At 38.1% G+C, this 22,630-nt stretch overlaps 1 protein-coding gene across 1 annotated transcript in view; it reads right to left on the minus strand.

Annotated features, from left to right (window-relative positions):
* The window catches only part of sema6ba (sema domain, transmembrane domain (TM), and cytoplasmic domain, (semaphorin) 6Ba), a 112,512-nt gene that overhangs the window by 14,932 nt on the left and 74,950 nt on the right, over nt 1-22,630 (minus strand). The window contains exons 10-15 of the mRNA XM_036556668.1: nt 20,718-20,849; nt 19,591-19,740; nt 15,136-15,315; nt 11,007-11,147; nt 6,600-6,677; nt 6,300-6,358 (exon numbers count right to left, since the gene is read on the minus strand). Coding sequence (XP_036412561.1) covers nt 6,300-6,358; nt 6,600-6,677; nt 11,007-11,147; nt 15,136-15,315; nt 19,591-19,740; nt 20,718-20,849 — 740 coding nt within the window. The remainder of the gene's footprint in view (nt 1-6,299; nt 6,359-6,599; nt 6,678-11,006; nt 11,148-15,135; nt 15,316-19,590; nt 19,741-20,717; nt 20,850-22,630) is intronic.

The raw sequence follows: 22,630 nt of genomic DNA on the forward strand, positions 1-22,630 counted from the left end.
ATTAGGTGTTACTCCTTTCTTTTTGGGATACTTTTGGTCTAAAATAACATACAAAAACTGCAAAGTGAGACATGTGAGAAGCCAATCAGTCCAGAATCTGAACCAACTAAACAAAATGAATTTAAACACAAAAAAAAAACTAAATGTCGCTAAATTGTAACTGAGCAAAAAGTTACACTTTATATGTTTTGGGGATTTGGAGGAAATGTGTAATTGCATTCAAAGTGCAGAAGAACATTTTGCAATGTTAGTTGTGCTTCGTTGGCATACAGCTTGAAGTATATGTACCTGAGTAAAAGTAACTAGTTACCACCCCTCTTTGGAGTTACAGCAGGGGAAACACTAAACTACATTACAAGGACATGTTATGTCTTAGAAACTGAAACTTATATGTTAATAACTCTTCAAGTTGCAGCACTCCTGAGTCAACTCCCACCTCAAATGACATGACAACATGAGGTCCAAGAGATTGTACTGTTAGGGGTGAGAAAAAGTTTCCTCATCAAGCATAATTATGGTAATAAAAATAAATGTTTTAAGTCTTTCAGCCGGATATAGCCAGAATTAGCCACAGTTATCAAGAATCTACATATATGAGCCAGCTTATCAGAGTTACAGGTGAATTTGAAATCAAAAATGGACCTTTTTAGCCTTTTCAGTTCATTTCTTCAGTCATATTATATCTTTCCTATTATAATTTAAAAAAACAAAATTCTTGTTTTCCCATAATCTCCCATGGAAATGTGAGTGACTTTTGGTGGCCTCACTGTGCGCCATTAGGTGGGAAGAATAGTATTAACTAATGTCATGTTTCACCTGCCCCTCACAGCACTTATCATTGGCCAAAAACTAGCATAGAGATATCACTCGGAAAAACATTATGGTATGGAAATGTGTTATGATTTGATTCTGATTTGCACTGGCTTTAAAAGCAAGAACTGCAAAAACAATATAAATGAATTGTATTCCAGTACGAGACTTTAGGCGAGGGCTGTATTCAAGCCCACCAAATGAGAGCAAGACCAAATCAAGAGTTCTCATCAAGACCATGGCTTAACTAGTGTTTAACAGTCAACAGCCTTAAATTCTTGGTCTTTTCAAATTCTCTGGTAGTCATCGATTCACTTAGGACAGGGGTCGGCAACATGCAGTTCCGGAGCCACGTGTGGCTCTTTTACTGCCCTGTTGTGGCTCCACAGCAGAATTAGATTTTTAGGTAATATAAAATAATCAGTTTGCAGTAAAATAAAGCTCTGCTGATCGTTCAAACACAATGGAACAAAACAAAAAAGTGTCAACAATAAATGGTCTTAAATGCTGGAGTTAACGTAAAACTGCTAATTCACCCTTTAACCCTGAAGGTTGGCACGTAGACTGCTGGTCACTGTAGCAACACAAACAACAGTCTTACCTAGCTAGTAGCTAACAAAATGGGAAAGAGAAAGATTTAAGACTAACATCAATAATTTGGAGACAAATAAGCTTACTTGCATTTATAATCTCTCCAGCTGGTTTCCCGATATGTTTAATCTACAACAAGAAACTGTAAAACACAAGAAGCTGCCGAATGAAAAGCTGACCTCAACCTCATAAAAAAAATCAAATGTTGAAAGTCATTTTACAAGAAACTATTGCACTTTTTTGGAAAAGTTTCCTGCCAGAGATGCATGAAAAGTGGCTATAGCTGAGCTAAAGCTTAAAGAAGAGCAAAGTCTGAGTTTTTGTTTATATTACATTTTTAGCCTATACTAGGACATCAGCACATACTGAGACATATTTACAGCCAAGATGGTAAAATGGACATAAAATATTGTGGCTCCCAAGGTAGTATGATTTTTGCTAAAGGACAAAATGGCTCTTCTTAACATTTGGATTGCTGACCCCTGACTTGGGACAATGATTTAATTTTATTTTTACTTAAAGAGCCAGTTTCATGAACATTGCCTAGTCTTAAATCACAATGACCTTTGTGTCTCACAGTTAAAAAACCTCATTTTTAAGCTTAGGCTTAATCTAACTGACACCTAGAGTTATTATTTGAATTTTGCAATAATGTTTAAATGAAGTAGAGTTACATAATACATTACATAGTTATGTAATAACCTTCATTTGCATTCATTTTATATTCTGTATGTACAGCAGCAACTCTTCATTAATTTAAAATCATAATAAAGTCATTCCTTTTCTGCTCACTAACACAAATGTGGTATGGGTTGAAAGTTTAAAATATGGCTCCAAATTTAGTCAGATATGGGGAAGTTTTCTCAGTTTTTCAGAAGAACACTGTTCATCAGCACCCTGGGTTTCTTGGCATTCAGCGCTCTGAATGAACCCAATTAATGCCAGCGCTAACTGGCTAAATCAAACACAAACAGACAGTTTATAATCGGTCTTGAGTTGCTTGAGCATGAGTCAGTGTGTGTTGGTGAAGGAAAGTACAAATAAATATCATGTATGTATTTAGTTGGTTGTGGTTGAGACTAGAGAGCAAATTTGACATCAATTGCTGAGACCAAGACAGATCCGAGTACAAATACTGTCCAAGTCAATAGAAAAAAAAAACATATTGATCTGGACCAGGCATGCTAGAAGTGGGGGTGCTGAGGGGGCTACAGCACCCCCAGATTTCAGAACTTTAAAATATTTTGAGCACAGCAAAGATGTGCTTTTTGTAAGCAACATCTAACATGAAGCAGTAGAAGAAACTTAACTAAAGCAAGCAACATGTTGTGGTGTAGGCTGAGTAACAGCAGTAAAAACTCTTATGGCAAAATCTCAAAAATTTTGGCATCCTCAACTTAAAACACTTTCTCGAGTCCCTGAGCGCTACTTTAGGCCTATAACTTATCATTATAAAATCAAATCACGGTAGTAATTTAAGCTAATTTTGGACGTTCTCTTTGTTCATTACTTCACAATAATTGCAGTTTAACACAGTGGTTGATGTTTATATGCCTGCTTATAAATCTGTCGAGTAATACAAATTCTCCCTGAGATTTTTAAGTGCCTACATTGTACTTCGCCAAGCGTAAAGTGAGAAAGTTCTCTCTCTCTGTCTGAGCCCGGGAGCTGTCCCCACCGCTGTGAAGATTTCCTCCGCTCTATAATCACCTCGGCCGGGGCCAGCATGCTAACCCGTTCTGCTCTTCTGCTCAAGTGCTCTCAGAGCTCGGGCTATGGAACCCTGCTGCCGCTCCACTTCTACAACTCCTCTAAAAGAACGCTGCGACAAATTGGGACGCCGAGACAGATTTGTGATCCGTGTGTTTGGAAGGAGGACAAAGCGCGACGGAGAGAAACTCAATTCTACAGTGCCAGGACGCAGGCTTTGTGCAGCTTTTGAAAGCACATTTTGAAATTAATGGGAATTTGGGCTTTAAACGGCTTTGAGAGGAAATCGTCTCTGCTTTGTTCTAAATTTTCACTCGTTTCTGAGCTGAATGGCAGTGGCAACGGGACACATAGATTAACAATTACAGACACTGGATGCTCATCTTTATTCTATTATGTTCTTTCTATTGATGACAGTGTTTAACTTTACCACGGAGGGTGTAAAATACAGCAGTCAGATGCATTTAGAATACAAGAATCCTTGTAATAAATTATTATAGTAGTACTTGATCCCATTTTATTTAGATTAGATCTTATAGACTTTAATTATTAGTGATATTGATATCTGACAGTATTTTTTTTTTCTTCTCCTTCAGATTTTTGACGCTAACTCATTGCACAGTTTTCAAGATGTCAACACCGTTCCGACGTCAGAATGTCCGATTTGATCAGAAATAGTGTGCTTGTATACTGCTTTTTGATTGTATGTATGATTTTCATACAATAATTGTCAGTGACAATTTTTTCCCTTAAGAATAAATGGCAGACAAGTGCTTGTGCACTCTACTTACATTATGATATTACAAATACACTAACAACATCCTAGCAACCATGTGGAATACCATAGTAACATCCTAGCAACTACCAAGGGTACCATAGCAGCCACCTGGGATACAATAGCAATGCCCTAGTAACATGTTAGCAACCATTCTGAAGATGATAGCAACTACCTAGCAACACCAAAGATACCATAGCAACCACCCAGCAACAACCTAGCAACCACATGAAATACCATAGCAACCACTTGGGACACCACTACTGTCACCTAGCAAGACTAACGCTGCATTTGCCATCTGTAACATGAGTAAGTCACTCTGGATAAGAGCCTCTCCCAATTTCCTAAATGTTAGGTTGAATTAAGTTGATGATTATATCAGTATCAGCAGATAATTGCTTATAAATTGCATTGGACGGATGTTTAGATTTGACCAATATTTCAAACTAGTATCTGATGATGTATTCATTTGTACTCCGTTAGTGCAGAATGTTAGGTGATGCTGTGCTACTGTGCTAAAATATATGCTATTGTAACCCTCTAAAAATATATGCTATATTTCTCTATAAGGCTGATCCAAGTGGATTTCGTACTAATTTACACGGTTTATAAATATTTATGTATCAGCATCAGTAGATATGTACATGAAAAACATCAGATATCAGCATATCGATGCATCTCTAATATTTAGTTGTATGTAAGTTTATGTTGCATATAGGTTTATGACAAGGTAGGAATCTGCAAAGCATCTTCAGTAGACTATCCAAAGTAAGCTGGATGTTTCCTGATATTCAGTAAAATAGATGCTCATTTTTGGCCAAAGATAAAGCAGTAACCCTTTAACTCTGCGAAATATCCTTGACATTACCATGCTTTAACCATGTCATGGCAGATAATATGCAGGTAATACACTCTCATGAGTTGCCATGACAGATTTTGTTCAGTAATATAACAATGTCAACATTTGCTGACAGCTTATGTCACATGCTAGCTCTTCCTGTGTCTTATAGTTTGGTATATGTTTTTACTATATTCAACTACTGTGTAAATATTCTCTCCAGCCATAACTGTGCATCCAGTGTATTTTAAAAGTAATTGTAAATGGTACCAAAAAGAAATGAAATCATGGTGAAATTTGTTCACTCACAGTAAACCTGCACAGCAATAACATGCTACTGCAGATGTTATTCCGGCCTCATGCCCTCTCTGTGCCTTTCTCTTAGTTTCTCCTAACTTTGTTGCTAAACTTTCTCTCAACTGCTTAATATTCTGTCTTTGTCTCTCTCTTTTTCTCTGTCACTGTCTCCATCTGTGTCTGTCTCTCTCTCGCTCTCTCTCTCTCTCTCTCTCTCTCTCTCTCTCTCTCTCTGTGTGAGACTGGCTGATCCATCTTGCTGTTGGCTGTTGCCAGTAGTGGAGTGTTAAAAGCCTGTGCGGTGCAGCCTTATACAGCAAAGGGCTTACAAGGTGAACAGAGGCAAAGTGACAGAGTCAGAGCCTCTGCGTGTGTGTGTGTGTGTGTGTGTGTGTGAGTGTGTGTGTGTTTATGTACATTTTCTGGATAAACATGTCCAGACTTTATAGGAAAGCCAGACAAAAACAAAGATAACCTACAACATCAGCACCAACAGAATGCCCACTTGTAAAGTGTTTTGTTTGTTTGTTGTTTTGTATATATAAAAGCCCCATGTTTGACTTTTTTAAACCTAGAGGACACATTTCTTTTTGGTTATGGAGGTTAAGGTTCAGGTTGTGTTTGATCAACCCAGTTGTGGATTTAAGTGAAAATAAGTTAAGACATCCTCTACAGAGCATGAACTTAAATATTATGTTGGAAATAAATATTGGAAAAAACAAAATTTTATATAAAATGTGCCATAACGTTTCCACAGGCCACACTTCCGGGTTTTTTCTATTAATATGTTAAATCCAGCAAATATACAGATACAGTAATTGTGTATTAAATGTGTTCTCTGTAGAGGATGTGCTGACTTATTTTCACTTTCGACAAATCAACAAAGCCTGTCATTTGACCAGAACCCAAGCTTTTGTATAAGTTGTATGCAACTGTGACTGTGATGGCCATTCCAAAAGCTTCAGCATACATTTCTTGAAGTACTTCTGTTGTAGAAAAAAGCCTCTTTCTAACTTCAGTTTTTGACTATTTTCACATTTACTCCCAGAATTATGCCAATATTTAGTGGCATCCATTTGCCTGTGCAGTGTTTCCTGTGCTCCTGGCAGCCCCAAAGCATGATAGAACCACCCATGCGTAGGAGCTGGCAAGGTGTTCTTTTCATCAAATGCTGTTCGAGTGCTTATATTATAGTATGCAGAATACAGCAGGGATTTTGTATTGTTATAAATATGTGTGTGAAATATATCAGCCCTGTGCAATGTTGAAATACCTTACCATCACAGTCTCCAAGATGTGTGATGTTGCCATACTCGACATCCTGCACAAAGGGAAGCCTGGATAACAAGGGGAAAAAGAGAAAATGAGTCCGGCAGACCAAAACTGAACAACGATATGTATGTATATAATTTTGCAAAAATTTATTTATTGATCTTGTTACATTAATGTACATTGAAGTTAATAACATGATTTTTCTTTTCCTATAAAGTTTCTACTTCAGAGATACATTTTTTCAACAGCTGATAAAGCGATGCAGTATGATAAAGTGTTGCAGTATGTGCTGAATATAAGTCTCACCTGGTTCCAGGTCTGAGGAGAGAACAGGTGCTTCCTCTGGTCCAGCCGCAGTACGGATCTCTAGAGGAGATGCAGTTTCTGCACACAAGCACACGGTTTCAATACACAACTACTATCAGTACAAACACTTTTGTTTTCAACAAAAAACACAAGACTACTGTATTACAGAGCTGTCCAATGTGTCATTACCATAATATTAGCATCTTCAGTACTCAAACTACATTGCACTGAAATGCGTAAAATGCTGTATGTATTCAGCTGATAGAGGACAAAAAAATCTCATAAATTGATAATGTACAAACAAAAAACAAAAGTACAAACAAATTTGTTTTTACATTGAAATGTGTTAAAACAGGAAAGAAAATTTGAAAAACGTTCAAGCAACAGGTAGTTATATGGGGCAAATAGAACTAATATGAATACAATGTAATTGTTTGTTTAACAGTTTCCTAATCTTTCATTGTGGAAGCCCAGTATTATTTATAGTTATCATCCAACATTTTAATTGGCGAGTCAGTATGTTATTATGTTAAATCAAGTGTGCTGGTGATGAAACTTGGTGTCCTTGACGTGTCAAGGAGAAATGGGAACCAACTTTTGTTCTTCGAACTACTTCCCAACATTTGTATTACTTTTTACTTTATTTATGTTTATTTGCATTCAGATGACATTTGATGATAATAGATTAGATTAAATTTTATGGTTTTTGAAGCAGACAATCTTTCCAACCTACAAGCCTAAACACACGTATTACCATAATTAGAGACATTTTTAAAGAGTTTTGCACAATACTTTATCTACCTGTCTATTGCCTGTCAATGAAACTGAATCTGGGCTGTAAAAGAAAACAGTGATTCTTGCTCTGATTTTGCTGGATCCTTATCCCTCACTTAGACCTTTTTTGATTTATTTTGCTGCTTAAATGTGTGGCATTACAGTTACATTTCAGGTGAGTTTGTTTGTACTTACTACCTTGTTACTTCACATAATTTTCTATTTATAAGATATTTTATTATGTCCCTTTTCAGCTCAATCGCCAGAACCTGTTTGGCATTTCAGTGTAATTTCGTTAGGCTGTCTTACAACTGACCACCCCATTACCCAAAATTACCTAGCAAGGGCGAGTGGGCACAAGCTAACACGTTTTGTTTTTTGATGAATAATTTTACAAGTATTTGAGCAAGATTAAAATGTTTTATACAAGCAACCTCCACATCTCTGCTACAAATGAAAATGTAAACTTTCCATCACCCATAGTTTATGAGAAATTCAGATGAAGGTGGATTGAGTGCAAATGATGCAAACACAGTTAATTTAATATAATTATATGGTGTTTGAATCAGGCAAGCCTTCCAATTCACATACAAAAATATATATGCATCAAACCAAATATGATTAGTGAAAAAAGTGTAGTAGAGGAGCAAATCAGCATGAGCACCCCCTGTGACCCAGAAGGACAAGCGGCTTAGATAATGTGTGTGTGCGTGACATCTGAAGTATGTTATTGATTAATCTGTGCATAACAACTTCCAAAAAAAGGAACTGTTTTAAATTTATATGTGGAGTTATTTACTTCTCTTAACATATATTTGGGGCTTTTAATTGTAACGCTGCATTAAAATGAACGCTGCCATGTGGAGGCTGCATTTTAGGCTGTCTAGCTCTTCCTATGAATTATTTATATGCTTTAAAATGGTGCTGCATTACAGCCATGAAGAGGATGATTAAAATAATATAGGTGTGAATTCTGTGACTTACATGCAACTCAGATATTGAACATCTTTATGATAAAAAAATTACTTTTATGGTATAAAAATAGTCATTAGGGTGAATCTTGAGATGTACCTGTCTGATTGCTGTTACAATTTGCAGAAGACGTTGTTATGAGAATATGTGAAAATGACCAAAAGCTACTTCTACTTAAACTTGTTTTTTAAACAATGCTACATTGCACCCCACATTAGATTGTGCCTCGGTCTCCCCTACTGTGGTGTTTGTACCTCACAGTCAAGTCACGAATAAGTTAGCATGAGTTCGAGTCAAGTCACGGGTCAGTTTAGCATGACTTTGAGTCAAGTCACGAATCAGGTTAGCATGAGTCTGAGTCAAGTCATGACTCAGTTTAGCATGAGTTTGAGTCGTCACAAATCAGTTTTGCACGAGTCTGAGTTAAATCACCAATCAGTTTAGCATGATTCTGAGTCAAGTTGCAAGTTACATCAGTTAAGCACGAGCCTGAGTTGATTTGTGAATCTGTTAAGCACGAGTCCGAGTGGAGTAGTGAATTAGTTAAGCAAGAATCAGAGTTGAGTTGCGGATCTGTTCGCAACTCGAAACATAAATCGGAACATATAACTTTTAGGCATGATATCTGCCTGCCCCCGATTAATACCTAGAACCTAGAGGACTTAGCTATTATTTTTGTCGTCTGTGCTCTAAGGTACCATATGGTCCATACTGTGGCGCCCTGCTGTCTAACAACCCCCTGCACATCAACTGGCGACTGACACAAACGTTATTGGGGATATGTGGCAGCAGTGACTTGGGAGTAACACACACAGCAGGCGTTCATGTGCTGCCTCTGTGATTTAGGCGCAATCACACTTTCAGCTTATGCTCTTGCCGCAGGTCACTGCCACACCGCAAGGTGAAGTCTAGCCTGATCTAAAGATAGCACTACATATATATATATATATGTGTGTGTGTGTGTGTGTGTGTGTGTGTGTGTGTGTGTGCATGCAGAACACTGCAGCAAGGAGATCTCTGACTGCAAGGAGGCATGCACTGAGGAAGCTCCCAGCATGCTGTGCAGGAGGACCACTCCCTTCATTAAGACAGAAGTTGAACTGAGATTAATCAGCATGGATCTTATTAATGAGGAGGTTCAACATTCAATTACACTAGTTCAAGCCTGTGCCAAGGATAGCATGCAGGGACACGCCAGAGGAAGTGTGAGGGTAGTGTGTATGTGTGCGCTGTATTAAGGATTGCATCATGAAGATGAATTTCAGACACTAATAAAGCAAAAGCTAATTCAGTAGCAGTGAAACTGTAGACTGCAGGTCTAAAAACAAAAATAAAGCACATATCATTCAGATAACTTGTAGGAAGCTGTGTGAAAATTTAGATGATTCTACGTGCCTGTGAACAGAAACCTCTTATTCAGATAACTATGTGGGAAATAACTGCAGTAAACATTTAAACTGGTTTCTGTCGGGGGGGGGGGTCGTCGGGGGGGGGTTCATCCTTCTTTAAAACACAGCATTTTCCTTCTGTCTTTAAGACTGAAGGCTTGTTATTTGAAGTCCTATGGAAGCTGATGCTGCTACAAGCCTCCAGGCTGTGGTCGCAGCGACTCAGGAAAGTTTTTCCCATAACTAGCTCCAGTAAAAATGATGTTTTGCCACTTTTCCTTTTGCAGAAGAATAAGTTGGACGGGTTTGTTGGTGAAGTACTTGGTATTTATTGCAGAATAAACAAGAGTGCCAATAAGAAAGAGAAAAAAGAGAGCATTTTGCATCGTGGCAGTGAGTACAGATGCCAAGGTAATAACATACTTTCACTGCAATATCCATAATGCAGTGCCATCAAACTGCAAAACTACACCATGCACGTAAGATTGGAAACAAAGGGTTTCATTTGTGTACCACATTAAAAAGGCAGTTCTAATTCAAATAAGTTTGTTTGTACTTTTTTCGTCTCTGGCTGAAACTTAAGTCACAAATCACTTTAGCATGAGTCTGAGTCAAGTTGCGAATCAATTTAGCATAAGTCAGAGTCAAGTTGCGAATCAGTTTAGCATGTGCTTGAGTCAAGACGCTAATAAGTTTAGTATGAGTTTGAGTCAAATCCCGAATTAGTTTAGCAAAAGCCCGAGTCAAATCACGAATCAGTTTAGCATGAGTCTCAATCAAATCACGAAACTGTTAGGTGCAAGTCCGAGTGGAGTTGTGAATCAGATCATACGTACATCGGAACATGCATAGCTTTTTTAGGCATGTCATCTGCCTGCCACACAGGTAGGATATCACATCACTCAACATGTTTAAAAGTTCAGTTATGTTCACGTGTGGAAATACTAGTGTCTTGCTATGTTTTGCATGAAATAAATCAATAGATGAACAATGTTTGTGAATTTTTTGCCATCACTGGGGGCTGTTACTGCAGTAACTCGGACACAGGCCTATCTAAAATAACTGAGAAAATGTATGACGCAGAGAGTATTATGGGTGAATGTGTGAAGCTAACCTGTTGTGGTCTGAATTGGTGGATGTATGTAAATACAATGTTTTTGTGACCACAAAAAACAATGTATTTAGTGTGAAAAGTTAGATTTTGCATGTTATGGGCTTTTAACAAGACAAGCATTTCCTAACTTCTGCATTGTTTGCATGTGTATGTACTCACTTCATGCAGCGGGAGTGCAGTTGGCAGCGCGCTACAGGCAGCCTGACCACACAGGAATGAAAGGCCAGCAGGAGTGTGTGGCTGGGTCTGTCCAGAGTGAGAGACAGCGGCTGGCGGGCCTGTACAGAGTCGTCCCCGCACCTGCACACACCAAACACTTATTAACACTCCTAATTCCCCACGGCACTCGTTTTGTTATTTCTCAGCCGTAGCTCAGAGACATTCAGTCAAAGTGTGCATTGTAAACTTTCAACCAATGAGGCAGTTGAGTTCATAGAAAAGGAGATGAGGAACGGCTTTGTGGGAGGAATAACTTTACAGTTTTCACATTTTTACATCAAAACACACAACAAAAGTTGGGAGTGCAGATTTGAACCTCTTGATACACATTGTAAATTGAACGTAAATGTAACTCGTTATGTAACTTTGTAATTAATTATGCACTTCAAGTAAACAATTATGTAATTCAATGTATAGCAAAATGGTAATAAAAACAAACTGCCTGTCCAAAACACTCATTAAACATAAATCACACATCTATTAGCACTTATGATTGTTCAGCAAGACACACAGTTGTTAACACGTTTAAACGTCCATATCACTGTTGTCGGAAGAAAACCTCGTATCCCCAAAATGATAACTTTACAGGAGAAGGAAAAAACATACTTTACTTTTAATGTCAGTCAATGGAACCAGACTTTTTGCCAAGTCATTTTGGGCCTTTTCATTTGGTCCGTTCTTCATGAAATTTACACACAATGTCAAGGCCAACAGGCATTTTCAAAATATGCCAAAAACCAAAAAATGACAAAAATGAAGGTACAAGGTTTTCTTCCGACAGCAGTGATATGTTACATATTAAGTGAATGTGAAGTGTTTGCGGACTACACCGATTATGAGAGGCTTAAAATTCTGATAAGTTATAAAATAGGGTTGAATCTTTAAATGGAGTCTTTAAAAGCATGGTTTCGTGAAAAATCTTTGCCAACTTTCCCAGGTGTAGTCAATTGGCCGAGACATGTTTGGAGTCCAAATTTTGCTTCGTACATGTAGAACTAGAACTATGAGGCTAACATTGCTAAGAAACACTAGAACTCAATCACCCAAATAGCCCAAATAATTTCTGTAAAAATACATCTTTAAAATTTCTTGCAACCAGCTCAAAGCACATCCAAGTCTTCACTTAGGCCGTACAGACTTTCCAGTGTTGTTAACAGCACAGTATGAATTACTGTGAGCTATAAAAATGAAGAAAACTGTCGGGCAGCCACTTTAGACAGCAGGCTCTGTATTCACAAACCACCTGAAGAGTAGGATCTAGAGATCTGGAGTCAATATTTGTGACAATGACTGTCATAAATACAGAGGATCCAAGATCTGTCCTGCTTAGTGAATATCAGTCCTGGTGATGTCTGAAATGGCTGCCTGTAGCGGTGATTTTTTTTAGTTTTATAGCTCACAGTAAGTCATACTGCACTCTAAACCACATTCACAAGTCTGCGTGACCACAATGAGGACCTGGATGTGGTTTAATCGAGTTGATTTGGTGATAAATTTTTACACAAACGAATTAAGCTATTTGGGTGACCACTGAGTTGTAATGTTTGTTAATAATGCTAGCCTTGTTGCTCCAGTTCTAAACTAAAGAAGCAAGAACATGTCTTGGCTGATTGACTACATCTGGGGTAAGTGGACAATTGGGTTAGACTTTAGACAAACTATTCCTTTAAAGGCTTTTACTGAAGATAATTTGTGATAAACATAAATGTCGCATGTAAACGTGCAAGATAGAAGACAGAAGTTATAGTCATAATGGATTTCGTTTGAGAACATATGGATATAGCTAAAAAATATCATGTCACCTTTTGTTTTACACACTCTTCTATGCCTGCTTTACCAAGCTTGACAAGTATTTATGATGCATTATGTATACAGGGTTCATTGGAAGTGTTCCTGAAGCATCCAACTATGTAACAAAGTTGGACAAGTGCAGAAGTTGCATTAACAGAAGAGATGAAGACTTTGGGAATCAGCTGGAGGATACACCAGGTGTTCTGGGATTTTAAACACTGGCAGTGTGTTTGTGTTCGTGTGTGTGTTTGTTTCTCACACTGCTTTGTGTCCCGCTGAGAGTCTTATCTGAACTGTCACATGTCCTGTTTTCCTATCCCAGTATGCACCTCTCTGAACCCCACCACTCTCTCATCAGACAGGTACAGCCTTTCATCTTCAAAACTGCAGCCATATTTTTATCTCCCACCCCCATGACACACACACACACACACACACACACACACACACACACACACAGAATAATCAGGGAACTGTTTGACTTTGTTTACCCGTTATTGTTTTTGCTGACATTTTTATTTGGTATGCCCTTTATTTATAGTAGGAATCAAGGACTTCAGGGAGCCTTTGAAACTCTTTTTTAAATCTACTACTTAATGTCTGTGGCTTATCCATAGTTGTGCTACGATGAATGCTGAAATTTAGGAAGTATAAAAGCATTAAGCAAGCAAACAAATAAACAAACAAACAGAAAATATAAATTCCAAATCTAAATTGTTTTAATATAGACCCAAACCCTGAATCCTGAAGTGTTTGATACGTTCAACACAATATGCATGGACACCCTGGAATTGGGTGTCATATAAATTCAGTATGATACTATTGGTATATAAAATAACAATGTCTTTTCACAGAACATATAAAAAAATCATACAATGCGATTTCTACCTGTTTTGGAGGGGGTCCTGGAAGCAAACTTTAGATTTTAGATAACATTTATAAAAGTATTTTTATTGTCCTAAAATGTTATTTTTACACAGTTGTAGCTGCAGTTATGCTGTCAGTTTTAAGTGTGAATGTTTTCACAGCAGGAAGTATTGTATACAGTATTGTCATTCGTCTGAGTTATGGGAAAAATATTTTATCCGAATATATATATATATATATATATATATATATATATATATATATGTATAGACTGATGATTGTTGTATATTTACAGTAATGGCATTTGGCAGACAACTTACAACTCGATCATTTTACACAGGTTGGCGAAGGTAGTGTCAGGAGTCTTGCCCAAGGACTCTTATTGGTATAGTTTAAGGTCTTTGCCCAGGCAGGGGATTGAACCCCACTCTACAGCATAGAAGGCAGAAATGTTACCTACTACACTATACCAACCACATGACAATCATTTATATAGCAATCATCAGTCTTAATTTCCATTCTCCTGCTGTAATGGGCACTACAGGGCCTGTAGAAAGAGTCTTCTTATATGCTGCTTTTTATCATACAGCTGACTATGGCTCCAGTATGTTGTAACATCATGAAAACTGCAATTATCTTTGGAGCAAGCCATAGGAAAACCACTTTTGGTTCTCTACAGCAGTGCTTCCCATCCCTGGTCCTGGAGGCTGACTGCCATGCACACTTTAGTACTTTCCAACCTAATGAGGTGGTTAGTTGGATCAGGTGTGTTTGGAGCAGGGAAAACACTAAAATGTGCAAAGCAGTGACCTCCATGACGAGGGTTGCAAAACAGCTGTAAAGAACCTTTCAACTGGGAATATTCCTGCATTTCCCAAGGAATACGCCGCTAATCTGCCACACCTGTAGTGTATGGTCACTTACCACAGCCAGTAGTTTTAAGATTTTTTTCCCATATAGAAAACTCACTCACTCAAAACACACTTAGAACAGGAGCCAATGGGCAGTTACAGCACCGGGCAAACAAGGCTTCTGTTCTAAGCACAGAGGAAAATGGCATTTATTGTATACAGTAACTGTACACTACATATGTAACAGATAGAGGTCAAGCTGAAAAACTCTAGAGTATTTCTTTAAAGAATCATCCATCAAAACCTTTGTGGTGCCATCATTTTTAAGAGTATGTGCACCATGACCATGACCAAATGCACAATTAAACCAAAGGCCATTCCCACACAAGGAAACTATTAACACTTTGACTGCCCATGCAAGGCTGTTTCACAGACTTGAACTGTGGCCTTGTGAGAAAAGTCAGCGTAACAGCAAAATGCCCAACAGGTCCAATCACCAAAACGTGTGCTTGTGATGAATAACAGCCCACAAGCAAATCTTTGATGCAAACTGCTCCCACCTCTCAGGATTGTAGCCCTCCAGTTCCTCCAGGAAGATGTTGGTGTTGGAGTAAGGGCTATCTCTGCCAGGAATGATGAGGAATTTAAGAACGGTCCCCCGAGTGGACCCGAGAAACACTACGGTCCGGTTTCTGTGTGGTCCTGCCTCTGTGTCCACCACCATGGTGTTCAGCTGGTATCTGGAAGGAGGACAAAATAAATAAAACATAAATTAATGTAACCGTGTATTTAACCAAATCCTTTCCTTCAGTTGAGTTGGTGAATTTTCATTTGGTGCATCACTAATTATTATTATTATTATTATTATTATTATTACTATTACTATTATATCCTCTTACTTGTATTCCATTGTTTTAAATCTTATTAAAATCATATTCAGTACTTTTGACACAAATACTTATGCACATAAATGTATTTATGGACCATACATATCATTTTTCATAATTTTCTGCCCTGCTAGATTTGCTCTGGTAAATTGTAAGTGCTATTAATGTGAAAAAGAAGAACAACAGCCAAGAGGTAATAGATCAAGCAAACTCACAGTGATGAAGAGCATTTGAATCTCACAAAGGCTGTTTTGAATGAATGGATACAAATTCCCACAGACACACTAAAATCTTATGGAAAGTAGAGTGGTGGCTGTTATAGCCCAAAAGGGGAGGATGGGCAACTTTATATTAAAGACCCATGGTTTTGAAATGGGATGTCCAGCAAGCTCATAGAGGTGTGATGGTCAGATGTTCACATACTTTTGGCCATCTAGTTTATTAACACAGGCACAGATTCAGGCACTGCTTATTTTTGCTGTATTAAAAATGTATTATGGTTAATGGTTATTTTACTATATTGTGACTAGTATAGCACAGTAAAATGAGAGTAATAACTCTAGATGTCTCATGGTTAACTATATACCTACCCAACATATTTTTGCATAGCATGTATGTAGATCCACCTACCCAGCCTGCAGCAGTTTAGCTCTGCCTATTAACGCTGAAGCCCAGCATCTTTTTTTAATATGATACAATGGAAGACAGCCAATCAGAATTGAGGACATTTACATATAACAATCCTAAAGGTATAGTAACAAAATCAGCCTGTTTAATCGTAAAATGGTAAAAATGGTAAAACGCTAAATTTTGACAAACGTAATACGTTTATATGTCATACAATGAAATACAGGAAAAAAGCAGAATATGGGTCATTTAACATCTTAGCAATGATATGAAAGTCAGAAAACTGCAAAACAGCACATTTTCAAAGAAGAAAAAATGATATAGGCTATAACACAGATGAACTAGTGGACTGACCTGTACATTATGGCATTACATAAAGCTAATTACTGAGCTTTTATGCAGGGCTGGAAAACTCACAGGGAGAAATAAAGGGCATTGCAAGCTTGCATTTATCTAAGTTACAGTGTCAGGAAATGAAAATGTAAAAACGGAGATGAAAGATTGTGATGATACAAAAAAAAGCATGTTTTTACAGAAGTGCACTGTAAACATGGCAGATGGGAGAGCATCAATGTTTTCCAAAATATCTACAGTATACAGGCTACTATAATGTACTAAAATATATCGATAAAATAGGATCATGATCGTGACCAATCTTATTAAAACACCCTGTAAACAAACTCAGCTGTGAGGAACACTAGCTGCAGTTTGAAAAGCTCTCTGTTAATGATTCTAGTAAATATGATTTATTTTATTCATGACAACTGGGTTGAATAGCACTAATGCTAACAATATTACTTACAGTACTTCCAATGAGTACAATAATGCATGATTTAACATCGAAGTGCATCATACAACTTCATACAGTTAATACAGGGAATAGCAAGTCACTACTAAAGTAGCCCTATAGCTACATTCACAAAGGAATTTTAATACAATTACTTTTTAATTATGAATTATTTTAATCATGAATTATTCCTCCAGGCTTATGCTGATGAGTTTGGGCTTTGGATTGCGCTAGAATTAGAGCTACACACTATTGCTTGCATGCTTGTACTTATTAGCCTACAGATCATTGGCTCTGCTAGCAGTCAGGATTGGTTGACATGACAGAGATTGTAGTGAGTGGACATTGAAGGACAGAAACATGAAAATGTTATAAAATTGTGAAAACTGTTGAGGATGTGGGATTTAATGTTGCCCTGCAGTATAATGGATAACATGACCAATAACACAATAAATAGTAGTTTTAGGCTGGAATGCCCCTTTAAGATTGAACTCACAATTTATAAACATCTAAATCGAGCATTAGAGTGCCTTATAAAGGCATTACATTGACATTCATTGGAAGCGCTGTCAAGCATCTTATTTTCTTACATTATATTTTCCAAATTTCTGCTCTAAAAGTGTTTCAATCGAAATTCAGTTGACTTGGCTTCATAAGCATTTTTTCCATTTGAGAAAAACTTTCGCCGCTACTTTCCGCCAGGCTCAAAGGCTGCAGGTAAATAGCTGTCAAAATTGCTCTAGGCAGCACTTTTACAGCTTTGATTAATAATTTCTTCTGGGCACTTACATTGTTAGTCAGGCTAGATGGATGAAAGGCTTCATCATGCTTGCATTAACAAGACAAGACTCAACTGGGCCCTGAAGCATCTTATACTTCATAACATTTTAAACTTTATGCACAAATATGACATTTACATTTTCTATGTACATTTATTCATTTGGCAGATGCTTTTATCAAAAGTGACTTACAGATAGGGCATGCACCATCCAAGCACATAGCTATGACTTCAATTTATGACTATGTTTCCACTTCAGCAATAGTGCAAGACAGTTGTAGGGGGTATAAGAGGAACCTCCAATGCAGGATAACAAGCTACTTTAAAGAAGGTACTTTAAGAGCAGATAGATATGGTGCAAAACACAATTCAACAGCATAAAATGAGTAAGTGTGTCCTTATATTGCACAGTGCAGCATGCTGATGGCATTGATAGACAAAACGCAGTTCTGTGCCTCATAGCATTATGCCACCATGCAGTGATGGGAACATTGCCATGGTGACAGTGTTATATGATCATCAGAGGAGAGTTTACCAGTGCTGACTTTTTTATTTAAGGTAGAAAAAGTGAGTTTAATGTTTAATCTTTGTTGTATAATGCTGGGTGCGCCTGGACTTCGACAGTGAGACATTTGGCTTCCATGTCTCCCAAAAAATATCAGCATTCAATTTATTTCACCACCATGCTTGACAGCAAAAGTTCGGAAAATTGAACTCTTGACAAAGTGCACCACTGACCACTGCTCAAATAATATGTTGCCGCTGGCAGTGGCAGAATTTTCCGTTGCTGCTCTATTGAAAATAATGGAATATCTGTTTTGCCATTTCCCACCGTAATGTAAACACAGTGTTAATGTTGCACAATAAAGAACAAAGCAATGAGAAACCGTACGACTGTGGGATCAAATGTTTATGGAAACAACTGGAAGGCTGAAAGAGATTCAGTAAGATGAATGGAGCTCCAATGCTTGTTCCACTCAACAAAGAACCACATTTAAGAAGTGTTTGGAATAGGGCTGTCATTAGCGACTACATCTGATGATTATCAAATGTTTTTTTAAAGGTCAGCCAATAAAAATGACTTAACTGGAAAGAAACTAACCACGCATAACCTTTCAAAGATCAAAAATACTAAAGTGGAGTTACAAAAAAAAAAGATAAGCCTTTAAAAAACTTCATTAAAACTAAAAAATGCAAAGAAGTATGCAAAAGTTTGAACATCCCTGGTCCAATTAAATGTTTTGTTGATCTTCTAAGTGAAAAAAAGTTAACAAATAAATGTGTTAACATATTTTCACTTCAAAAATCAACAAAACATTTCATTGGACCAGGGGCACAAATTTTTGCATAAGACTGTAAATTGGTGAGCTTACCATCCATCCATCCATCCATCCATCCATCATCTAAACCCCTTATCCTTCTGGGTCGCGGTGGGGTGCTGGAGCCTATCCCAGCTGTCATTGGGCGGAAGGCAGGATACACCCTGGACAGGTCGCCAGTCCATCGCAGGGCAGACAGACAGACATACACATTCACACACTCACTCACACCTAGGGGCAATTCAGCATGTCCAATCAGCCTGACTGCTTGTTTTTGGACTGTGGGAGGAAACCCACGCAGACACGGGGAGAACACAGAAATGACCCTGGTCACCCAGCCGGGAATCGAACCCAGGCCATTCTTGCTGTGAGGCGACTACCCACTGCGCCACTGTGCCGCCCGGTGAACTTACCAGTCTACCTCAATTCATTGAGAAGGTAAATTTGAACTGATAATTTATTTAACTGAGTGATTGAATTGACAGTGATATAGTTGTGACATAGTTTAGAGTAGTAAGCCATGTACTGATGGCAACTCCAACCATAAGAGTTAACATAGAGACAAAATGCTGAAAAGTAGAGCTTGTTTTCATTTTATTAGCACTGCACTTGCCTACCTGACCATCGTTTTGACTATCCAGGGTCGGTGTCCCAGCAAAGGAACAGCCTCGTCCATGAGAGGATGCGTCTTTATGAAGTTTAACACCTCATCAGGGAAAGCAGTGGAGGAGCTGAACCTGGAGCCCTGACCAGCACAACCACCAGGCCTGCATACACACAGGAAAAATCACTGCCACATTCACAGTTCAGTATGACTATAATACAGGAAGATGATTTTATAGAGCACAGCAATAATCATTATTCATTAAATAAAATGAAATTCCTTAAACCTGATATTTTATTCAGGCACTGATTCTACGGTGTGATGAAAAGCAAGTCACCTTGTATTAATTATGTTTTAGCACTCCCAAGTGCTGGACCAAGGGCAGGAATATTACAAAACAGCTTCTTTGTGCAAGTTTAAAAGTGCAAAATGTGGCCTTGCTCCATACTCACTGCTCTGAAGCTGCATATGAAAACTGAAATGGTCCTATTACCATGCCCACAAAAGACCATTGTCATCAGGTAAAAATTAGATGAATCCAAAAGAGAAAATACTCCTAAGGTCAAGCCAAAATCATTTTTTTACGTTATTAGTTCATGTCCCCAAACATATCAAGCACAAATTAGAACATCATACCTTTTAAAATACAAAATTCTTGTTTTCCTATAATAATGTAATGACTTTTGTTGACAAAAAAGTAAGGTCAACAAGTCAAGTAGTGGACTAGTCTGTGCAACCCCTAGTTGGGGTGAGAGGGCTGGGGGGTTGTAGGGCAGCTGATAACTACATATCAGAGCTCCACATTCCAGAAAGACTCAGGAGAGACATATTTACAGCAGGAAATCTGATAATTTATGTTCCCACAGCATACAGCACATCCCTAAAATACAGCCAGTACAAACCTTCCTATGTTAGTTGACAGCCTTTTATATCAAGCAGCAGTATGTGAAAAGTTTTTTATGCTGCCTGCCATCATATAAAAGCATGCATAAAAATTAGTTTAGTGGGGCATGATGATTGGTTGGTGTCTAAAAGACCTCCTGACACCGGGCCTGTTCTTAATACTACCTTTACACAAACTGCTGTAAACACACTATTTTCTAAAAACAAAGTTGTATGAAAATGTCTGAGCTGGTTTACCTGGGCTTAGGTACCAGTTCGTCAGGCACAGGGGTCCAGATGGATTCCGGAGACTTCTGTTCCTTGAACCTGCCCTCGAACACACGTGCCAGCTGCTGCATGTCGAAGGCACACACCGCTGAGCCGGGGATGCTGTGAAACAGCAAACAACAACAACAGCTGTGGTCAAGCCATCTGATCGACACCTTACACACACTGCCGTAACGCGCCGTCACAACAGCTGCAGGAAAAAAAACATCCCAGCAGGCTTCTGCAGACTTTTTTTCTCTGGCTGACAGACGAGTCAACGATTAGGCCTCAGGCAAAACTCATTATTCTGCGTTGTAGTGCAAATGTTAGGTTGTGTCATGTTAGGTGAGTGAAACTTTGGGCTGGGAAGCATTTGGCACCAGTATAATATCCAGTATTGTCAAGTGTTATTCACAATGACATAAAGCCAGTAACTGTTGTGTATACATATAAACTACAATTTACTGATGGTTAAATCAAATTTATACAACGTTCCTCTGAGCTCAAATATAGTTGACCAGCCATGACATGTTTGGTGTCTGAAGATAGCTTGTTTAGTTTTGCACTGGAGCTACAAGGCTAATGTAGTTAAGTAATACTGCACAGTGTGCAGACTGCACGCTGAAATAATTCAGCTCCTGACTTAAACTGAATGTTTCTGAAATTGCATGATGTACTGTTATCTGCCAAACTATCACTGTAAATGGAACACACCTCAATATATTTGGGATTACTTGGATTGTGAGAAGCAGGAAATGCAACTAACTTCTAAGACTGAACTTTGGAGATGTGGAAAAATCTCCCTGCAGATTTCTGAAGAATGGAAGCTGTAATAAAGGCAAAGTGTATACAAAATAAATACTGAAACATTTATATTATAGTCAGTTTTTGAGGCTTCTGTGCCATTTTTCAGTAAATAAGAGTATTATTTTATTTTATTCTTGATGCTGGAAAACTTGCATTTTTGGCTTTTTGTTTGGCTGAAAAAGTCTCTTACATTTGATATACTGATATACAAAACTGACAATTAACTTTGAGAAGCTTTCTGAATTGATCAAATGACTACATTATTGTAAGGACAGATCTTGGGAGATAATAGTTTGGGGAGCTGTATGTGGTAGGGCCTAGGGGCTTGATCCAGGGTCCAGGTGTTCACCATGTGGACCAGACCAGACCAGACCACCCCCAGCAGAGCTCTGTCAACTACACGCCAACACACAGCTCCAGCAGGGCCAGAGACTGCCCCGGGGAATTCTCGACCTAATTTGCAACTCCTCTCCCATTTCATTTCAGACCACCTCAAAGCTCATAGACTGAGCTGAATCCAAATCAGGCAGTTAATATACATGTACTGTTTATCATTCTATCTTACTGAGACTGAACTGGAGGGTATGGAGTTAACCCTTAAAATCTCCACAATGTAAAAACCATAGCAGGCCGCCTTAAACTGAAATTAAAGGGCATGGAGTCACAGACACAGATTCTAATTCTGTAACTCACTACTTGAAGGTAAATGAAATCAATTTTAAGGCAGCCCACTAACTACGTTATTACATAAATATGTAATTAATTATGTAGTTACAGTTAAATAATATGGCACAATGACAGTAATAACGCTAGACTTCATAACATTTCAGCTGTTTAAACGTTCTTTTTTTACAGAAAAGTAACCAGATCTTAACCCTAGTGCTCAAATGTGTCAAAAAATGGAATATATAGCACAACAATAAAAGTAATACTTCTAAGGGTTGTAGGGCACTAAGGACAACTGTGAGTGAAATGTTTTCGTATCAGGCTTGGAGCATGCTGTAGTCACTGTAACGTCACTTTCTATGATGCTGTCAACAAAAGCTCTGATTTTCTACCTGCCACCAGCAAGCCCAGTCACTCTTCTACCAATACTA

Source organism: Colossoma macropomum, unplaced genomic scaffold (assembly GCF_904425465.1).
Source record: "Colossoma macropomum unplaced genomic scaffold, Colossoma_macropomum, whole genome shotgun sequence".
Taxonomy (NCBI): domain Eukaryota; kingdom Metazoa; phylum Chordata; class Actinopteri; order Characiformes; family Serrasalmidae; genus Colossoma; species Colossoma macropomum.